This window comes from Lathamus discolor, chromosome 8, assembly GCF_037157495.1.
Source record: "Lathamus discolor isolate bLatDis1 chromosome 8, bLatDis1.hap1, whole genome shotgun sequence".
Taxonomy (NCBI): domain Eukaryota; kingdom Metazoa; phylum Chordata; class Aves; order Psittaciformes; family Psittacidae; genus Lathamus; species Lathamus discolor.
The window spans coordinates 20237750-20257106 of NC_088891.1; the positions used below are offsets into that span (position 1 = coordinate 20237750).

The following is a 19357-nucleotide window of genomic DNA, read 5'->3' on the forward strand; positions in this document are numbered from 1 at the left end:
GCAGCCGCAGCTGCCGCTGTCCAGGGTCCTGCTGCCGCCGTCGGGAGGGGCGGGGCCGACAAAGGGGCGGGGCCGACAAAGGGGCGGGGCCGTATAGGGTCGGGGTCTCTGTGGGGTTCCTATGGGGCTGGCGTGCAGCAACCCCTACCTGGGGCACAGCAGAGCCTCTATGGAGCACGGGTTCGGTGACCTCCACAAGGGAGTGGTCCTGCTTGAGTGTGCGCTTGAGCCCAGAACCCCCCCGTGTGCTGGGCTGCACCCCAGGGTGTGAGCAGCATCTCAGGGAGGGGATCCTGCCCCTCTGCTGTGCTCTGGGGAGACCCCCCTGCAGCCCTGATCCAGCTCTGGGGCAGCAGCACAAGAGGGACGTGGAGCTGCTGGAGAGAGGCCAGAGGAGGCCATGGAGCTGCTGCGAGGGCTGGAGCAGCTCTGCTCTGGAGCCAGGCTGAGAGAGCTGGGCTGGGGCAGCCTGGACAAGAGAAGGCTCCTGAAGGGGAGACCTGAGAGCAGCTCCAGTGCCTAAAGGGGCTGCAGGGAACCTGGAGAGGGGCTTTGGGCAAGGGCCTGTAGGGACAGGACAAGGGGTGATGGACTTAAACAGGGGAGACTCAGGTTGGATATAAAGGAGAAATCCCTTGCTGTGAGAGTGGTGAGGCACTGGCACAGGTTGCCCAATCCTTTAACCAAGCACAAGGGAGCTGCAGCAGCAAGGCGAAGCACCCACATGTTGCTCAGGTATGTGCACAGGTATGGGGGCAAGCCTCGTCGGGGAAGTAGGTATCCTAATGGGAAAACACTCTAAGAAAAGCTAGGCACTTTTCCTGAGAGCAGGCAAAATGATTCCACCGTCCCAGGCAGGTCAGAAGCCACCATCCCCATCACCCTGTGCTCCCTCCTGGTCTGCCTCCCACCAGGAGCTGCTCCACATGGCCATTAATTAGAACCATAGAATGGTCTGGGTTGGGAAGGACCTTAAGATCTAGTTCTAACCCCCTAATTAATGGCTTGCATGATGGGCAGAGAAGATGCTGATTTCTTTTGCCATCAGCACTAAGGTTGGGATGCAGAGGAAGGGACTGACTGACCCATACGTGGGCTGGGGAGGGAGAAAAAGCCCCTAAAGGGGCCATAAATCCCAAACAGCCTGAGGACTCCAAGCAACAAGAGGAGGATTCCATGTCCCATGTCCTCAGTGTCACTGCTAGGAGCCCTGCAGGGACCCCTCAGACCTCCTGTGTCAGTGCTTGGGACCGTGTCGATGCAGTGTCATGAAACTGGTTTTGTTTGACAACTAAACCCTCCTCCCTTCCCAAGATCCAGCTTTAAGCTGGATCACACAGAGGTCAGCGAGGGCAGCATCCCACCATGGGAAGGTGGGAAGGACAGGAAAGCAGCTATATCTCCTCATACTAGCGAGTCCTGGTCACCAAACCCCCTTGGCAGATGAGTGGCATTGCTCTATAGGGATGTAATGAAGGAAACCTGGCAGAAACAGGGAAAACGCCTGTTTCACAGATGGCAAAATAGAGGGAAGCAGGAAAATCAGCATGCCACAATGGCCCCATACCTGAGGGCCCAGCTGCCCACTCCAAACACCTTCCGGGTCTTCGGCTCCGTGCACGGCAGCAGGAGGAGGTTGGTTGTGGCTCCCCATTCTCACCAAGCGCCACTGCTCAGCCACGTGTGAGACCTCACGGGGGTGCTCTGGGACTTGGAGAGCTGCGCTGGCCCTGCCGGCAGGCACCCAGCACCCTGGGCACCCAGCGCTGGCACCAGCCCCAGTCCTGCTCCTTGCTCAGTGCCAGCTATGGGGTGCCTCCCTCACAGCCAGGACAACAGAACTGCTTTATGCCCCTTATTCCTTGTCTCTCAAGCTGTCTCCCAACCGGATTTGCTTCCTGCAAGCCTCCTGTCTACCTTCCCCACTCATTCATTTGGGGATGGCCAGTGACAGAGCTGTTCCTCGCCCACCACATCTCCATCTGCCTGCAGGCTTTACAGAAAGAGCTGTGTCCTCTCGTGGGTCCTGGGGGACACCTGGAGAACCAAGGGGAGATCCCAGTGCCCACCCTACACTACCTGAGCAGCTGCTCGGGTTTAACTGAGAGCCCAGGTCAGTCAGAATCTAGGCAAGCTCAAAGCCAAGCCATGAGATCAACATGCAGGTGAGGTCCATAGAGCCCAACCCAGCCACAAGAGTTACTGCGTCTCACTTAGAGACCAACTGTAACATAGCTCAGACCAGAGCTGAAGCCCCTGGGCTGAGCTCAAATAGAGTTCCTGGGCCATGGGCAGGATGGGAAGGGTGTTCCAGGTGTGTCTGTTCAGGACCATTAGGGTTTATCAACACCCTCAGGGCCCTTATCTTGCCTATTGCGCTACAGCTTTGCAAAGGGATTTATCCTATGAAAGGTTTGTTTTCTCCTTTTTAAACTGTCTGCTTACTCAGAATGAGGATTATCTTGAGCTCTACTGTGTTTCCCTTTAGGAATAATGGAGGATCTTCTACTGCCTTAGCTTGCAAGGTGCTGAAGCCACCCCAAGGTGCTCCTGGCACCCCAAGGCAGCCCCTGCCCCCTGGGGTCACATCCTCAGAGCTCTGGTGCTGAGGAGCAGCAGGCCCCAGCCCCTGGTTCCGAAGGAGCACCCCCGGGTCCCAGGGCTGCGTCAGCTCAGGCGCCAGCCTGCCGCTGGGTGCAATGTGATGAGCAGCAGAGACCTGAGCCGGGCCGATGTGACGCAGAGATGGCCGGCGGCACCCAGACTTTCCTTGTATCGGATGCTCCCACTTTCCGACCCGCTCCTATGCGGGCAGCCTCGGGTGAAAGAAAATCTAGAGAGGGCAGGTGAAGGACAAGGGCTTGGGTTACTGCTCCTCTCCAGCTGCCCTGCTCTCCATTAGGAACATGTTTCTGGGTGCTTTTCCCCCCTTGCACAGGCTTGGTTGGGGCTGGTGTCAGCTCTGGCTCCATGCAGCCCTCTCCATCCCATCCCCGTCAGCCTCCACCTCTGGCTTCTCTGCTAGATGGCCCTTCCAAGCTCACACCTCTTGTGGCAAGAACGTCCTGCAGGGAAGGGGACCCCCAGCCCTATGGGATGCTCAGAGAGACACTGCAATGGGAAAAGGGAGCAAGAAACCAGTGCCTGGCTCCCGCTGTGACCGGCATGGATGCTCAGGGAGGACAGACAGGGTGTAATTGCTTTATTCCCATCTTTCCTTCATTCCTCTTTACCATTTGCCTCATCTCCATTTTAAATCACTCTGCACCCTGTTTTGCAGCGTTTCTTTCCTGGTTCTCCACATGGCTGGAGCTGTCTGTGCCTTCATCCCCCCTGTCCCTGCTCTCCCCCCTTTCCCACCCCGCTGTTTGCTGCTGCTGAGCTCATTTCAGCTATTCCTTTGCTTGGAACAGCCAGCCCATCCACTCTGTTGTCCTCCACCAAACAAGCTGACAGGCTAATGAATGGCTTCAGATGGTAATTAGCAATGGAGTTGCTAATAATGAATTGCATTTACATGTTAGGCACTGCAGAGGAAAAGCAAGACCCTGCCATCAGTGCCCCTTTGGGGGCTGCAGAAAGGCTTTGCTGTGATTTCACCTCCTCCGCCTCCATTTCCAGGGCTCCACTGAGCAGAGTTTGTGAAGCAGCAATTAGATGCAAGGGGGGAAGGTGCCCCACACCATGGAAAATGGGCCACGGGAGGCAGGAGCTGGGCCTGGGCCAGGAAAGAAGGGCTGGAGGTTTCATCCAGCACGGGGATCTATCCAGGTCACCTGGTGCTCTTGGTGGCCACAACCCCATCCTGTGCAAATCCTGCAGGATTTCTCAGCTCCCTGACTTCACACACGCTCTGTGGATATTGCTGAAATCTTCCTTGGTTGTTTTCCCTGCATCTTTTGAAGGCAGCAATTTCCCGGTATGCCTAATCCATCCCTGCCTGCCCAAGGAAGGAGCCAAGTGCCTGCTGCAGCAATGCCATAAAGAGCCATCGAGCGGAAAAGGGGAGAAGTGATGTTGTTTTGTTTGCTAGGAGCAAGGGACTCATAGTGGAAGCACAGCAACTAGGCACACATCGGGGTGGGGACGACTTGGGGGATGCTCCAAGCTGGAACCTGGTGCTGGGGTGTCCTGTCTCAGTTTCCCCCTCTGTGTTATCTGGGTCAGGAAGAGATGCTTGGGTTTTCCTCAAGCATCCCATCCCAGGCAGATGACACACCAGTGCTGTCCCCCATTGCCCACTGGACCCCCATGTAGGGCAGCAGTACCCCAGAAAGATGCTTTGGGGACCACAGGGATGGCTGCATCCTGCCCTGCCACAGCCCTCACTGCACTGCCATGGACAGATTGATTTATTTATGTATTTTTCAAGCCCTGCTCAGAGTGAAAACAATCCAGAGGCTGGTAAGATTTAACTGCAAGGCAATACTCAGCATGTCTTTCCACTGTGCAATGATCCCCCGGGCCATGGGGCAAGCAGGGGACAAGCAGGTGACAGGAGCAGGCGGAGGGGAGCTGGGGCAGGGGCAGCGCCTCTGCCCAGGGAATAGATTGGGTCAGAAAGGGGAGATCTCCTGGCCTGTAACAGGTATCTCTGGGACGTATCCAGTCAATGTGATACTGACTCCTCGCTGGGGACATGGAAGTGAGAAGGGACAGGGGAAGGAGGAGGGAGAGAAATGCCGTCCACCAGCATTTCTCCCAATAGCTTCTCTGATGGCTAATAAGGGTTGAGCTCAGGCTCCAAAGTGCTTCCCGAAGTACCTGCTGCATCTCCGTGCCATCCCTGGGCACAGCGTGGCCGGGACTTCCCATCCCTCTGGGAATGCCGGAGAGAGGACAGGCAGGCAGGCCAGCTGCCCGCAGTGTGCTGACACTTGAAGTTAGCAGCCAGCCCGTCCTTGAGAGGAGGAAGCGTGGAGAGAAGGGACCAGGTTCTCTTTAAGGGGGCAGGACTCCGGGAGCATCATGAAAGCAAAAACTGAGCTTCTCCCTCTGCCCTTCCTCCTTCCCTGCCTGCTGCTTCCCTGCCTGCATGCTCCCGGGGAGGGTCTGGGCTCCCCTTTGCCTTCCCGGCTCTCGGTACGGGGCAGGGATGAGGGCAGGAGCTGGGTGCTGGGATGGGAGGCTGAGCGAGGGGAGGAGGAGGCAGAGGAGGGGAGGGCGAGGGGGAGGATCTGCTAATTACACAGAACAGCTCTGGGGGCTCTGCTGAAGTCCAGAATGAAGCAAAGAGCAGCAGAAGCAAGTGCTGCAGTGGGAGCAGAGCAGCATCACCGAGAGCTGGGGCTGGCTGGGAGCAAACGGGGGCACCCAGGGAACCCTGCAGCCCCGTATCCCCAGGGAACAGCCTCCGGCACGGCCACCGGCTCCTTCGCAGCCAGCCCCAAGCCAGGAGAGGGGAAGCGGCTGCTGGTCCCGGGGCTGCAGGGTTAAACTCGGCCCTGCTGCAGGCTGGGCTGGAGGGCAGCGGAGCCCTGCCATGGTCCCAGGGGGCTAGGAGCCTGAGCGCATCCACCAGGAAGGGGTCACGGATGGCTGCTGAAGGAGGGAAAGCCAAGCCCGGCACCAAGTCCAGGATGGAGAACTTCCGAAAGGTGAGGACGTCGGAGGAGGAGAGCCCATTGCCCTTCCCCGACCTGCCGCCGGACGTGGTGGAGATGAAAGTGAAGGAGGGCAGCAAGATCAGGAACCTGATGAACTTTGCCATGGCCCAGATGGAGCTGAAGGGCAGGCGGCAGATCGTCTTCAGCGGCTGCGGCAGGGCCGTCACCAAGACCATCACCTGCGTGGAGATCATGAAGCGGAAGCTGGGAGGGCTGCACCAGGTCACCAAGGTGCGCTACAAAACCCTGCTGGAAGTCTGGGAGAACCAGGACCCGCTGCCTGGCGGCGGGGCACAGAACCTGACTGTCCACAAGAACGTCCCCTCCATCTGCATCCTGCTCTCCCGGGACCCCCTGGATCCCAACCAGACCGGGTACCAGCCCCCGGAGCCCCGGCAAGGGCTGGAGCCGCAGCTCGGCCAGGCGGGGGAAGACACATCCGGCTCCTCCAGCAAGGGGCTGAAGCGGCCCCTGCCACCTCCCTGCGAGGAGCTGCTCACCAAGAGGCTGCAGGTACAGGTACCCGATGGCCCGAGGGGCTCGGGGAGCACCGAGCACCAGGCAGACCATCACCACTGAGCACCGCCTCCCGCCCCGACCAGCCCCACGCCGGGCAGAGGGTGTGCTGGAGGAGTTTTAGCTGCCTTGTGGTGGACAAAGGCAGCGTGAAGCCTTGCTTTGGAGTCACCAGCGTGCTGCAGGCTCCCCCCAAGCTGTCCCCACATCTGGGCTGAGGGTTAAAGGGTTAAATGCACCCGCTTTTGGTTATGGACTGAGGATGTATTGGTGACCCCATAGGGATAATGCCACCCACCTCCAGCCGTGTTCCTGCAGTGACTCCCATGGGTGCCCGGGCCGGGGAAGGCAGCTGCACATCCTCACTCCCCGTTGCTATGTCTCAGCCATCAGGAGGATGCTTTGGCCCCAAGCTCGCTGGAGTAACACCTTCATCATCAAAACTGCTGCAATTACACCCGCTGAGGAGCTGTCAGGGTTATTGATGCCGGGCTCAGCACCCTGCGGTGCCGCGATTCATCCTGAATGAAGCACACAGACAGGAGACGGGACAGCACAGGGAAATAAACCAGCCCTCCTCCTCCTGCCTCTTCTTCCCACATCGGATGTCCAGGTCTTTGCTCTCCCGGAGGTGTCCGTAGGGTCCGGAGCTGGGGTGAAGCGCCCATCGGGAGCTGCAGGCAATGGGAGCGTTCAGTGGGTGCTTCTTGTGGCTGGATGCAGCGGCCAGGACTGGGAGGTGTTGGGGTTGTGGGAAAGCCTTTTGGAGCAACGTTCCTGCTGCTTCCAGGGGTAGAGGGAGGCGTACGGAAAATAAAAGCTCTTTGGAAATAGCCGGAATATGTCTATGGGATCACCTATAGGGGATCACCTTGGCTGCTGGCCACAGCACGGATCAGCACAGCGAGGGCTGCTGCCGATCCCGGACAAGAGGATCCCAGCTGAGCCACGGTGGAATGGGATCGGGGCTCCTGTGCGCTCTGGGAGCAGCCTGGCGCTGCGGGGAGGGCAGGGATGGGGTAGGGGTGAATTACATTGGCATTATGAGCACATCCTTCCGAAACGGCAGCCGGGAGCGATGCTGCTGAGCATCCCCTTTTGTCCAGGGCTTGCTTGGCTGGGAACGGGAATGAAAGGAGATGAGGGGAGTGAGGAGGAGGAGGAGGAAGCAGGGGTCTGTTTTGTTTGGCAATGACCTTGTTATCTCCCTCCGCGGGCTCCCGCTTATCTCCCCTGCTGCAGAGCCATTCCCTTCACCTCTCTGCCGCTGGGCTGCTGCATGTTAATTTCTATTGTAATTCCTTGTAATGGATTTCGGTGGGGTCGGGGCCGCTTTGGGCTCCGAGCTCCTCTCCTTGGCGCAGGCACCGTCCAGGTCCAACGCTGTGCCCCACACGCGAGCTGCAGCCCCCGGGCACAGGCTCCTCTCCCGCACGTACTGAAAATCCGGGATAACGAACGGCGCCCTCCGGAAAGGGAGCCTAAACCCTGCGAGAGCGGCGGCTCGCCCTGCTCCCAGCCGGGGCAGGCACCAGCAGCAGCCACGCACTCATCCCCGTTACTTGTCAACGTGCGAAGTCGGGTCAGAGCGCTTTTACACGCAGGCAGCTCCAGCCCCGGAGGGGATCCTGCCCCTCTGCATTCGCTGCCTGCGGACCGAGGGCTTTCCTGCGTGAGCGGTTCAGAGCCCGTAACCCGGAACGAGCATTTAAACAGCGCGGCGCCAGCCGGCTCCGCGGCCCCCGAGGGGACACGGCGAGGACCTGCGCCGCGGAGCCGCGCTCAGCCCCGGGGGCCTCATGAACGGCCTCTGCGGCGATGCTGAGCCCCGCCGTGACGGGAGCGCGGGGCAACAGAGACCGGCGGCAGGCAGGGGCTAGGCCTGCGGGACAAGGTGACAGCAGCAGCCCTGCGGAGCGGATGGGGGCACCCCGAGCCGCGCTGCGCCCCATCTTCCCCTCGCAGCGAGCCGATTCCCCCTGTGAGGGCAGGCAGCGGAGCGGCCACGGCACGGCGCTGCCCCGCGGCCCGGGTGAACGGGGCCGGTATCACCGCACGACCCGCCCCGAACGCTCCCCGCTGCCCGGCCCCGTCCCCACACACCACAAAATGGCGGCAGGCGCCGCCCTCAGCGCCGCCCCTGCGGCTTCCCGCCGTCACGCGTGCGGCGCGCCGTGTCCCCGCCGAGCCACCGTAGCCCCCGCAGCCCCCACCTCCGTCCTGCCCGCCCGCCCTCCGGTGCCCGGTGCAGGAGCGAGCGGCGCCCGGTGCTGCCTCCCCGCCGCCATGCAGGCTGCCGCCGCGCTCCTCCGCCGCTGCGCCGTCTCCGGCCTCCGCGCTGCCGTCCGCAGGCCCGTGGGCCCCGCAGGTGAGCGGCCGCCCGCTTGCTTCACACCTTCGCCCCTCAGCACCCCGCCCGCGCAGCGGCCTCGGCCCCGCTCCCCGCCGCGGTTCCCCTCCCGGTCCCCGGGTGGCGCCGTGTCCTTGCGGTGACCCGCCGCTGTCAGCCGGCGGCAGGCCGCGCCTGCGGCCTAGTGCGCGCCGCCCCGCCGAGCCCGGCGCTGCGCCGCTGCCGCCGCCCCCGGTAAGCACCGCTGGTCGGTACCGGCCTCACCGGCAAGGGGCGGGCGCCGCGCCCCTGCCCGGGAGCTGTAGCGAGGGCGGCGGCGGCGCTTTCCCGGGCCTCTCCTGAAGGTGACATTGACGGAGGTCGGCGGTGACCTCCGCATCCGGGGCCGGCACCGAGCTCCCCTGGGCCCCGGGCACCGGCGCGGGGCCGGGCCTGCCCCGGCTTCCTCCCGCTGCCCTCATCAGCAGCCCGGTTCATCGGGAGGGGAGGGAGAGAAGCAGCGCGGCCTCGGTGCTGGTGGGGGAAGCGGAGCCGGACCCCCGGGCTGCGGGGAGGCGGTGCCCTGCCCCGCAGTAACAGCTGATAGACGGGCACGGATCACCGTTAAAGCGGTCGGCGGCGTGTGGGAGTTAAGCACTTGCCGCAGGGCCCGTATCGCTGCCTGGCTTTAAAGTGCGCAGGGACAAGTGGTGGTTGTGGTGGCCGTGTGCGGGGTTTCTTTGACACGTCTTTAAACCCCTGTTTTAATTAAAACCCCATTAAATCCCCGTGCCCGCCGCCCCGCCGTGCTCCTGCAGGACCCCGGCTGCTCCTGCCCTCCCTTCTCCGCACCTTTGCTAACACGGAGCAGTTCCGAGCTCTTCTTTCCTAGGGCCTTGCATTACAAAGGCCTCACTTGACACTGCTGCCTTTTTCCAGGGAATTCATGTAAACGAGCGCTCCTCTGGACGAGTGCTTTAGTTCCATGCTCATTACCAAGGAAAGCCGCCGAATTCTGGTGCTGGGGAAGCTTTAAAGTGTGGTTGCAGGTGATTTTAGGCTTCTGGTGCTCTGGAAGCCGGTGGAGTTCTCTTGCGAGCACACCGCTGGAGACACAGCTTGCCCTTGGCTTCCTCCCCGAGGTGGGAATCTCCGTGTGGATGGGTTGGCCTGGTGTGACTTCCACCTGTGTGTGACCGTGACCTTGAGGGACCCCAGGGCAGTGCCGGGCTCTGGCTGGCTCCTGCCTCAGCTTCGCCAGGGTGGATCACCAGGTCCTGCCTCCTGGGTGCAGATGTGAGTGTTGGCATGGGAGATAAACCAGGGAAAGGTTGGAAAACGCATCCTGGAAATCCATAATCCACGTTCTTGTAGCCTGTTGTGTTTTCCTTCAGCATCCTTTTAGCCTAACCAAGTTGTTCCGTTAAGACTAAAGGGAATGGTTTTGTTGAGCTCCGTGGAAGGAGACTTTAGAGTTTTGACTTCAAGATGGCATTTGAGAACGTGACTCTGGGCTCTTCTCAAACTAGATGTGCTATTTCCCTGCAGGATTTGCTTTTGTGATCAGGAAAGAAAGTGTTTCCCCTCAAACAGCACTTGAGCATGTACGTAGGAGCTCTGTTGCTCTGAGCTCCGCTGTGCGTGTGCTTTATTGGAGAAAGCAGGGTCAAGGAGCTGCTTTGGAGCTGGGCAGAGATGGGGAATCTCCTTCTGGAACACAAAAAGTGCGTTATAATTCTGGCTTGGCCTGAATTTGCCTTTCCCTTGCCTAGTGATGGAGAGAAACCAGATGCACTGTGGTTTATCTTCCCATTTCCCTGGCTTAGGAAGCGCTGCAGAAACCAGAACCACGGCTGAAACATTGAACCACATGGAAACCTGTGTTGTGCGCTGGTTGGGCCATCACTTCAGGAGACTAAAGATATTCTTTGAGGTTCCTTCCATTGTACTTTACCTAGAACCAGGCTGCTGGTTCGCAGTGTGCCTGTGCCCTGCACTCCTCAAAGCAGAAGAGTGTATGTGGGAAGGCTGCAAACCAGCAGCTCGGTTTGGGGGCTTCTTGCTATGAATACAGCTTTGTAGCTGGGCAGCGTAAGGGGTTCAGGCGAGGATGAGAAAGGAGGAGTGCCCGGTCAGCTCTGCCTTCCTCTGAAGCAGAGCTCCACGCTGGCAAGGTCATATCTAGTGTGTGACCTCTCCGCAAACAGTGGTGGGGTGGAATTACCAGGAGGGAAGGAAGCGTCTCCAGCCAGGAGCCTGCAGGGAATGACTGTGCTGCAGGTGGAGCTGCCTGTGCCCTGCGTTTAGTTCCAACCTCTGTGGGTTAAAAAAAGGCAAAACTCCCCCCAAAAAGGGATATTTTGGTAAAGAGCAGTGTTGAGGGAGGAAATGAGTTCAGAATCATATCAACGGCATTTGTCCATTGGGGTATGATCCACTTCTGTTCTTTGTGAATGATCAGATACGAATGCAGTTACAGCCACGGGAGTTTTATCTTGCACAGGCACGGACAGCAGTGGCTTTTTTCCTCCTTCAACCCCTCAGTAGCCTGTTGGAAGGAATAGCTCTGGTCCCTTTGCTTGAGAGCTGTTGCATTTGGGCCCATGTCATTTTGTGCTAAAACCTCTTTAAAACGAGCCCTCATCAGCTCTGAACTCGTGCTGGAATCAAAAGCTGCAGAGGTTCGTTGCTATTGAGTCATCCCTCGAAACCAGCCTGGTTGGGAAACCCATCAGTTGGTTGGGAAATCTGCTTTTCTTGGATTACAGACTCAGTTGTGGAGCAGTTTCAGGAGCAGGGGGAATAAGGCAGTGTATTGTCTGAAGTGGGTAGCGGTGTAACTAATAGGGTGTAGGGGTTTAGTTCCGAAGGAATGCCACTGACAAACTCACAGTGGACATGTCCTGATGCTTTGAGAAGGGTCAAAGCAGGGAACAGAACAATTTTGCTGATGGAGTACCTGTGTGGGATGTTTCTTTGGCTTCCTTGGTTCTGGGAAGAGGGAAGATTCCTGTGTCCTGCAGAAACAGGGCTCCCAGGAAACTTCTCTTAAGCACTGGTTATACTGAAGGGTTTTTCTCTGGTGTTTCCCCTCGTTAAATAATCCTGCTCTAACCAAAGGGTTTGGGAACACTTTGGGAGCCTGATGTAGATCAGAAAATACACACTTTGCCAGCAGCTGTATCCTTCCAGTGCATATCCCAGCTGAGGACTGATCCAGACTGACTGGAGTGAGTGAAACACCTCTTTCTATGGCTCTTGATGTCCTGGTCAGGGCTAAAGTGCAGTGCCTTCCTGTTTGCTCCACATCTCTTCCTCTCTGTCTGCCTCCAGCTGTGCTGCATGCCCGCTGCTACTCCCATGGGTCACAAGAGTCAGATGAAGAGTTTGATGCTCGCTGGGTGACCTATTTCAACAAGCCAGATATTGATGCCTGGGAGCTCAGGAAAGGTGAGTTGAGTGAAAAGGGGAGAGTAACCACGGAGTAAATAGAACAGTTCAGTGAGTAGGAATAACAAATGGATCTGACTTTGCTGCTGGAGAGCAGGAAGAGGGAAAACTGGGGTTAGATGCAGGAGAGCAATCCTGTATGTACCCTGCTGGGGCTGCTCTGTGCTTGTGCTGTTTGCTCTGAGCCTGTTGTATCGGGCAATGGCACCCCACCAACCACACGAGCAGGTTGCAAGGATGCAGAATGAGCGCTATGACATGGTGGGAGTCGGGCTTTGTAAGCTTTAGTGGCTCAGAACACACATTTCAGCACCTGGGTTGGAGGGAGAGAAACGTTTGCTCTGAAGAAACTGCATCTGAGCTCAGTTGTTGCCTAGAGCATAACCACACACATTTGAATTTGGCCTTTGAGCTGATGGCTTGGCTGTAACTCATGCAGACTGGTGTCTCCATTGTTTGCCAGCTCCTATTAAACTACCCCAATTAGGGCTTAAAAATGTGTTTGCATAATAGCCAGAGGGATCATTCCAGCATCACCTGCATGAGGTATGGGCTGTTGTCCCTTGGAGGGGAAGAGCCAGCAGCTTGAGTTCTAGTTTTCATTACACCTGTAAGAATGAAGTCATTTGGCATTCCTTAATGATTCCGTAAGTGCTGTGGTGCAGACACTGACTCCTGTAGGGAGCATGGATGAAACTGGCTCACTGGGATTTCATGAAATCAACTTAAAATCTACAGTAGTAGAGTAGGGAGAAGAGCAAAAGAAAACCCTGGACTGTTTGTGTGTCCCCTGAATAGTAGTGTAAAGTCTCATCAGCTCCTAGTGGTGGTGAGTCTTAATCCCTTCATGAGGTGGAGCACAATAATGCTCAGTGGATTCCTTCTGATAGCACGAGGAGCTGATGCCAGGTCCCTCTTGGTGTTTCACAGGCATAAACACGCTTGTGGGGTATGACCTGGTTCCGGAACCAAAGATCATCGACGCAGCTCTGAGGGCATGCAGACGGTTAAATGACTTTGCCACCGCTGTCCGCATCTTAGAAGTGGTAAAGGTGAGTGGAACGGCAGCTCCGGGCTCACTGCTGTGCCCTCCGTGCCCAGAGCACAGCATTTGCCTTGGTTTGCTCGTAATGGTGCCAAGGAAAGGCACTAGTTCCCATTGGCAAAGTCCATAGCTTCCATGTGAGCGTGTGCTTGGTGCCTTGGATAAGTTTTGAGAGCACTCAGCAGCACAGCTTCAGGTAGGATGTTCTTAGGTTGGTATTTTCCTTTCCTGCTGCTGCCTCTGGTGGGAAAGGCAAAGGATTTTTCTTCCTTTTAGTTTTAAAACAAGCATTAGCAGGAATCTCTCAGGCAGAGGCAGTTTACCAGCTTCCTAAAGGGCTGAACACTGAGCTGCACAGCCTTCAAACCCAGCAGAAACCAGCACCTTGAAACCCGAGTCCAGCCTTCACTTAGCATGGGGTTAAAGTGGGTGAGCATGGAGGCAGGAGTCCTGTTTCAGTCCTGGAAGCCAGCAGCTCTGCTCTTCCAGCTGCCTTTTTGTCCCAAGGACTCACGTACACTTGCTGCAGGCTGTGCTCCGCAGTCATTTGCCTCGGTGTTTGCTGTTGCTGCTCTCTGCATTCTTCTGTAGAACTGAAACTCTCTCAGTGTTTTTACAGGCTGATGGAAGAATCTTCATGTGTTTCCCTTATCTCTTTTTTTATTTTGCCCCCTTTGTCCCCACCAGCTAAGGGACAACTCAGTTGATCAGAACGTGGGGACAGTAACATGCTCTTACCCAAGGGGTGCTGGTTTTTCCCCGATTTCCAAGCAAGTTGCATTGTTTTTCCTAGGCAGAGCTGGGCTGTTATCTCCTGCCCTCATGAGTCCACACATCTGGGTTGCAAACCTGACCACTGTACAGCAGCTTGCTGTGGAAATAATACCATTCCTTTTCCTTTAGGACAAGGCAGGACCTCACAAGGAAATCTATCCTTACGTTATCCAGGAGCTTAGACCAACTTTGAGTGAATTGGGAATCTCCACTCCAGAGGAACTGGGCCTGGACAAAGCATAAATGTTATTGGTAAGGCATGCTGCTGCTTCTGCAAGTCTTGGCATGGGACTCGGGTACCCCAAAACTCTCCTGGCAAGGACAGAGTCCCCTTCCTTGCCTTCGCAGGGCTGTGTGTAGTGTGAGTCTCCAAATATCTGTATCTACATGTCTCCTGGAAAAGTTGCTAACACTTCTAAAATGAAGTGCTACCCCATCCTTGGGAAGGGATGGGGCGGTTGCCACCATCCCCCGCAGTGTCTACATTTTTGCTAAGACAATGTGTATTGCAGCATGTTGACTGCTCAGCAGCTTGGCCCCAGAAGTGTGTTTTAGTAAATGGCAGGCTCGTTTCCATTGGGAATGCACAAACCTGCACATTATTGTTGCAGTCTTGCCCACTTAGAAAACTGAGAGACCCTGGTTATAGCTTATGCTGGGAAATGTGCGTCAGTGATGGTGGTCACCCAATATCTGAAGGGGGCTACAAGGATGCTGGAGAGGGGCTCTTCATCAGGGGCTGTAGCGATAGGACAAGGGGTGATGGGTTCACACTGAAACAGGGGAGTGCCTAAAGGGCTGCAGGAAACCTGGAGAGGGGCTTTGGACAAGGGCCTGTAGGGACAGGCCCAGGGGAATGGCTTGAACCTGCCCGAGGGGAGACTGAGATGAGCTCTTAGGCAGAAGCTCTTCCCTGTGAGGGTGCTGAGGCGCTGGCACAGGGTGCCCAGAGAAGCTGTGGCTGCCCCATCCCTGGCAGTGCTCAAGGCCAGGTTGGACACAGGGGTTTGGAGCAAGCTGCTCCAGTGGAAGGGGTCCCTGCCCGTGGCAGGGGTTGGAGCTGGATGGGCTTTAAGCTCCTTTCCAACCCAAACCGTCCTGTGATTCTATCAGTTTCTTCACGTTACACTTAAACCAGCATCTTTTCTGTAATTAAACACTACTTTGGAGGGCTCCTTGCTTCCAGAAGAAGCAGATCAGCTGGAGCATGGCCAGAACTTCACTGGATATCCTTTATTTCAGGAGTGGTGCTTAATGGAACAGCCTCGAGTCCTGGGACACCACTTACTTTACTGTCTTTGTAGAGCTGGGTACTTGCTAAACTTGAGAACAACCACAGAGGACATTCAGCTCCCCAGCCTCTTAGATGAGCTCACAGGAGCCCCCTGTGACATGTGGTAGAGGTCCTGGACTGCTGCTTTAATGCCTTTTGTGTTCTTTTCCATTGCAGGTGCATTACCCCAGCATTTCACTGGTGCCACCTGATTGTACCCAGCCGCCTGCAGGCACAAGTGTTGAAATCCTCTTACTTCAGATAACTTCCTTTATTGAGTCACAATGTACGTGAGGCGGAGTTGGACCTAATAAAGGAAAACCCGGTTTGACTGACGTGGTGGCAGTGGCTCCTGTGGTTGTTCTTGCTGGGGCACGGGGAAAAGGAGGAAATGGAAGGGCAAACCGCCCTCCCGGCAGTGAATCGGCCCGTGTCTGCTTGCAGTGCCCGCGGCACGTCCTCCGCGGGGCAGGGCACAGGGACCCCGCTGTACCCGCGGCTTTATGGAGGAGGAGGAGGCGAACAAGGGCTCGCAGCCGCCCTGCCCTGGGCAGGCTCTGGGTGCGCTCGGAGACCCCCGCTTGCGCTGCTGCGCCCGCCGCACGGGGTACCACGGTGGGTGTTGCTTTGCGGAGCCCGTGTCCCACCGCGGGTCTGATGCAGGCGGGGGGGGGGGGGGGGGTTTGGGGCAAAAAAAGGGGGAAAAGGGAATTCCGTGGGGGTTTTCCCCAGAAAAAGGGACTTTTCCAGGACAATGGGAGCGCCTGCAGGGAAGCGTATCGCGGTCCGTGTCCCCATGGGGGCTCTCTGCGCGTGCGCGGCAGGCCGAGGGGCGCACCACCTCCTCTCCTCCCATTGGCTGGGTGTCACCGCCGCCGCGCTCTGCCATTGGCGGGCGGGGGGAAAGGGGCGGGGAGACGGGAGGCCATGGCGGCAGACGGCGGAGGAGCCGGGCCCGGTGCGGGCAGAGGCGGCGGGCGGCGGGGCCCGGGGGTACGTGCGGGGCCGGGGGGCTGTGGGGTGTAGGGGGTGTGCATGGCGGTGTGGGGCAAGTGTGGGGCTGGGTACACGTGCGGAGAGCAGGACCGGGTATGGGCGTAGGTGGTACAGGACTGGGGTATATGCATAGGGCGGTATGGCGTGTGTTCATCGTGGGTGTAGGGCTAGGGTACACGTATGGGGCAGTATAGGGTATGTGCATAGCGGGGGTGTAGGGCTGGGGACGTGTGTGGGGCAGCATAGAGTATGTGCATAGATACTATAGGGCTAGGTAGGATATGTGTGTGGGGCAGCATAGAGTATGTGCATAGATACTATAGGGCTAGGTAGGATATGTGTGTGGGGCAGCATAGAGTATGTGCATAGATACTATAGGGCTGGGATATGTGTGGGGGGCAGCATAGGGTATGTGCATAGATACTATAGGGCTAGGATATGTGTGTATGGCAGCACAGGGCATGTACAGGAGGGTACAGGGCATGTACAGGAGGGTACAGGGCTGGGATATGTGTGTGATGCAGTTTAGGGTATGTGCATGGGCGGTGTGGGGCAGCACAAGGTGCAGGCAGGGGTTTGCTGCCATCCCGGTTAATCCCGCAGCTCCCTGTGCACGGGGTTATTCCCACGGGTAAGGCTCTGCCCTGCTAATTCCAGCTTCGGACCCCGCTAATCCCGGCTGTGCTCTCCCATCGCTGCCCCAAGCCCTCTGCCTTGTTGCTTCATTAACTGCTCCCTCCGATTCCTGCACAAGGGGAAGCTTGGAAGGCTCAAAACCTGCGGAGAAATTAAACCCAGTGATCCCTGTATTTTAGCTGAACCTGCTCATTAAATCCCCTCCATCCCTTCTTCCCCGGGGTACTTTTGGAGTGAGGCTTGCAATGGAACCGCTGGCCACCGCGTGTGCTTTAAATTTAGCATTGCTATTCCCAAAGAATCCCTTCCTCCCCTAATAGATCCGCTTATTCCTTTTCCTCCCTCTCCTCGGGGCATGGTGCAGGGCTGGGGAGCTGGAGATCCCCAGGAATGACCAGATGCTCCGGGATGACTCCGGGTTACTTCATCCCCACGGAGAGATGCTACTAAACCCGTGTCTCTCCCTGTGTTGTAGCTGATGTGGGCTGAAAACCAGAGGCTGAGCAAGGCGGCGGACGCGGTGGAGAAGAAGGGACCGTACCTCGTGAGCAAGCCCCCCTCCCTCCACGCCAAGCTCAGTAAGTGCTGCCCCGGGCGCTGTGCCGGGATGCGGGCAGGGACCTGCACCTCCCAAAGCCCCGTCTGCCCCATGGTGGGCTCAGGCCGCCCCCCCGGGGCTGCCTCAGCCCTGCCCTGTGTTGCAGAGCGGCAGCGGGAGCTGGCGAAGGCGGCGCTGCGGAGGCAGGGGCTGCTGGGGGCACCTGCGCCAAACCCGAAACCAGCACCAAAGAGGTTGGAGCCCGTTTCTGCTTTTCCGTGTTCCTTTGGGAGACTGGGAAGCTCCACAAGGAGCTGAGGAGCTTCCCCGCGGGCTCCGTTGTGGCCAGCGAGCACCCGATGTGATAACAGGGATTGCCCTAGCTCCTTCTTCTCCTTGCTCTGGGGGTGGTTTGGGGGTGAGGGTCTCGTCACGAGGGTGGCCTAGAGCTCAGCTGGGCTCAGCTGAGGGAGGCTCAGGAGCAGGATCCCTGCCCGGGCTCCTCGGTCCGTGGGCTGGATTCCCACACCAAAATGCCCGTCACGGGTGGTTCTCTGCTTCCCCGCAGGTCAGTCAAGTTTAACAAGGGCTACACGGCGCTGAGCCAGACGGCGGATGAGAACCTGCTCTCCCTCGATTCGGACAGGTGGGAGTGGGGGGATATCCCGGGATTTGGCTCAGAACTGCACCCCTCAGATTCCCTTGTCTGCATCCCACACAAAGATGCTGCTTCCCGGCTGGCTCTGACTGTTTCCCTCTTCCCTTAGTGACGAGGAGCCAGGATCCAGATGTTCCTCAGGCTACTCCTCTGCTGAGGCAAGTGCAGGGCTCTGACTGATGGGGCTCCCTCACTCCCAGCCCCCTCGAGGCTCCATGTAGGGGTGTGTGTTGGGGTGCTTCTCCCCATGCAAAGGCACTGGAGGAGGAGGCGATGCCCTTCTTGCTCACAGCCCTTCCCTTTGCAAGCCCTGAACTTGAACTAAACCAGGACCAATCTGTACCTCCTCCGTGTTCCCCCCAGCAGGTGAACCAGGACCTGAGCCGGCAGCTGCTGCAGGATGGGTACCACCTCGATGAGGTCCCTGATGATGAGGATCTGGATCTCATCCCCCCGAAACCCATCACCTCCTCTTCTTGCCCCTGTTGTTTCGGAGACAGCCTCTCCTGCGTGATCCAGTAGACACTGCTCTGCCAGCGCTGTGCAAGAACAGGGCACAAACCAGCACTTTCTTTGTTCATGGGGTGGCTGTTGGTGTCCGTGTCCACGCTGGGACAGTGACACAAGGCCTGAATGATGCTGCGATGCCTCTCATGGTGAGCAGCAGCAACCAACCCACCCCAAGGGACTTTTCCTCACGCTCAGCAATAGCAGGGAGAGGTGGCACAGTGACGTTCAGGTGGCTTGGATGGGACCAGTCACCTGGTTGGGGCCCAGGCATCTCCAAGGGGGTGTAAAAGGGGAAGGGACTGGGAGGTGCAGCAGCAAATGCTCCCTGCTTTGCCTGACCTCCTCTTTTCCTCCTTTAATTGGCCACAGTGAGGCTCAGGACCTGGCCCCAGACATGGGTGGTACTGCCCTAATGATGGTGAGGTTGATGATCGCTGCTGGGTTCCCTCTTCCTGATGCCTGGGCTGAACTGAACCAAAGCTGGCAGCTCCAATGGAGGGACCCCAATGGAGTGGATTGAGCTTTAGGTGTCGGCACTGTTACATCCACCTGCAGCCATTGTGCACGCTGGGATCTCCCTGTCTGCTTTCTGCCCCTCGAGGACCTGTTAAGTTCTGGGTTTGGAGCTGGTGGCATGTTCCAGGTGTCCCCAGAGCTGCTTTGATGGAGGCGAGGGGCAGCCTGGACCCCCTTTTGGGTGCAGGTTGGGGGGGCTGCAGGCTCTACTTGCTGTGAACCTTAAAAGCTGCCTTAAATCATGGTCCTGCTACTCCATAGAGGACAATCAGCTGCTTAGAAACCTTATTTAAATAGTTCATGTCTAGAGTCCTGAACTGTTGCTTTGGGGTTTTTTTTGTATTCTATTCATTCAAGGGAGCACTCAATAAACTGCATCTTGTTACTCAGAGGCTGTGTTGGTGCTGTGGTGGGGGCTGAGCCCCACAGCCCTGCTGGGGGGGCTCCTCCCAACACCCCAGTGCAGTTCCAGAGCAAGGGCTTTTCCCTTGTCACCCTGGTGGCACATTC

General features: G+C 57.7%; 3 protein-coding genes across 6 annotated transcripts; all 3 read left to right on the forward strand.

Annotated features, from left to right (window-relative positions):
• The first annotated feature begins 5200 nt into the window (after positions 1-5200).
• Positions 5201-6953, forward strand: RPP25 (ribonuclease P and MRP subunit p25). The gene has a single exon (XM_065689029.1). The coding sequence runs from the start codon at positions 5535-5537 to the stop codon at positions 6183-6185; it is 651 nt and encodes a 216-aa protein (XP_065545101.1). The 5' UTR covers positions 5201-5534; the 3' UTR covers positions 6186-6953.
• Positions 6954-8323: 1370 nt separating this feature from the next.
• LOC136019142 (cytochrome c oxidase subunit 5A, mitochondrial) lies at positions 8324-15328 on the forward strand. Its single transcript, XM_065689036.1, has 5 exons — positions 8324-8490; positions 11785-11901; positions 12832-12953; positions 13850-13972; positions 15171-15328. The coding sequence occupies exons 1-4, from the start codon at positions 8409-8411 to the stop codon at positions 13961-13963; spliced, it is 435 nt and encodes a 144-aa protein (XP_065545108.1). The 5' UTR covers positions 8324-8408; the 3' UTR covers positions 13964-13972; positions 15171-15328.
• A 582-nt stretch (positions 15329-15910) lies between these two features.
• On the forward strand, positions 15911-19236 carry FAM219B (family with sequence similarity 219 member B). Of its 4 annotated transcripts, XR_010614753.1 has the most exons (7): positions 15911-15986; positions 17101-17203; positions 17330-17417; positions 17732-17809; positions 17931-17979; positions 18185-18477; positions 18701-19236. XR_010614753.1 is itself a non-coding variant. In XM_065689031.1 (6 exons), exons 1-6 carry the CDS (start codon positions 15921-15923, stop codon positions 18341-18343), a joined length of 543 nt encoding a protein of 180 aa, XP_065545103.1. In that variant the 5' UTR covers positions 15911-15920; the 3' UTR covers positions 18344-19236. The 4 variants fall into 4 exon arrangements, 3 of the variants coding, with proteins under 3 accessions (XP_065545103.1, XP_065545104.1, XP_065545105.1); XM_065689031.1 differs by having other exon boundaries at positions 18185-19236; XM_065689032.1 differs by having other exon boundaries at positions 18188-19236.
• The last annotated feature ends 121 nt before the right edge of the window (positions 19237-19357 follow it).

Bases quoted from the DNA above. Each gene is read 5' to 3' on its own strand.
- RPP25 (XM_065689029.1), top strand. From the start codon at position 5,535: ATGGCTGCTGAAGGAGGGAAAGCCAAGCCCGGCACCAAGTCCAGGATG.
- LOC136019142 (XM_065689036.1), top strand. From the start codon at position 8,409: ATGCAGGCTGCCGCCGCGCTCCTCCGCCGCTGCGCCGTCTCCGGCCTC. The intron at 8,491-11,784 runs GTGAGCGGCCGC...GTCTGCCTCCAG, and splicing joins CAGGCCCGTGGGCCCCGCAG to CTGTGCTGCATGCCCGCTGC. The intron at 12,954-13,849 runs GTGAGTGGAACG...CTTTTCCTTTAG, and splicing joins GCATCTTAGAAGTGGTAAAG to GACAAGGCAGGACCTCACAA.
- FAM219B (XM_065689031.1), top strand. From the start codon at position 15,921: ATGGCGGCAGACGGCGGAGGAGCCGGGCCCGGTGCGGGCAGAGGCGGC. The intron at 17,810-17,930 runs GTGGGAGTGGGG...CTCTTCCCTTAG, and splicing joins CTCTCCCTCGATTCGGACAG to TGACGAGGAGCCAGGATCCA. The intron at 17,980-18,184 runs GCAAGTGCAGGG...TGTTCCCCCCAG, and splicing joins CAGGCTACTCCTCTGCTGAG to CAGGTGAACCAGGACCTGAG.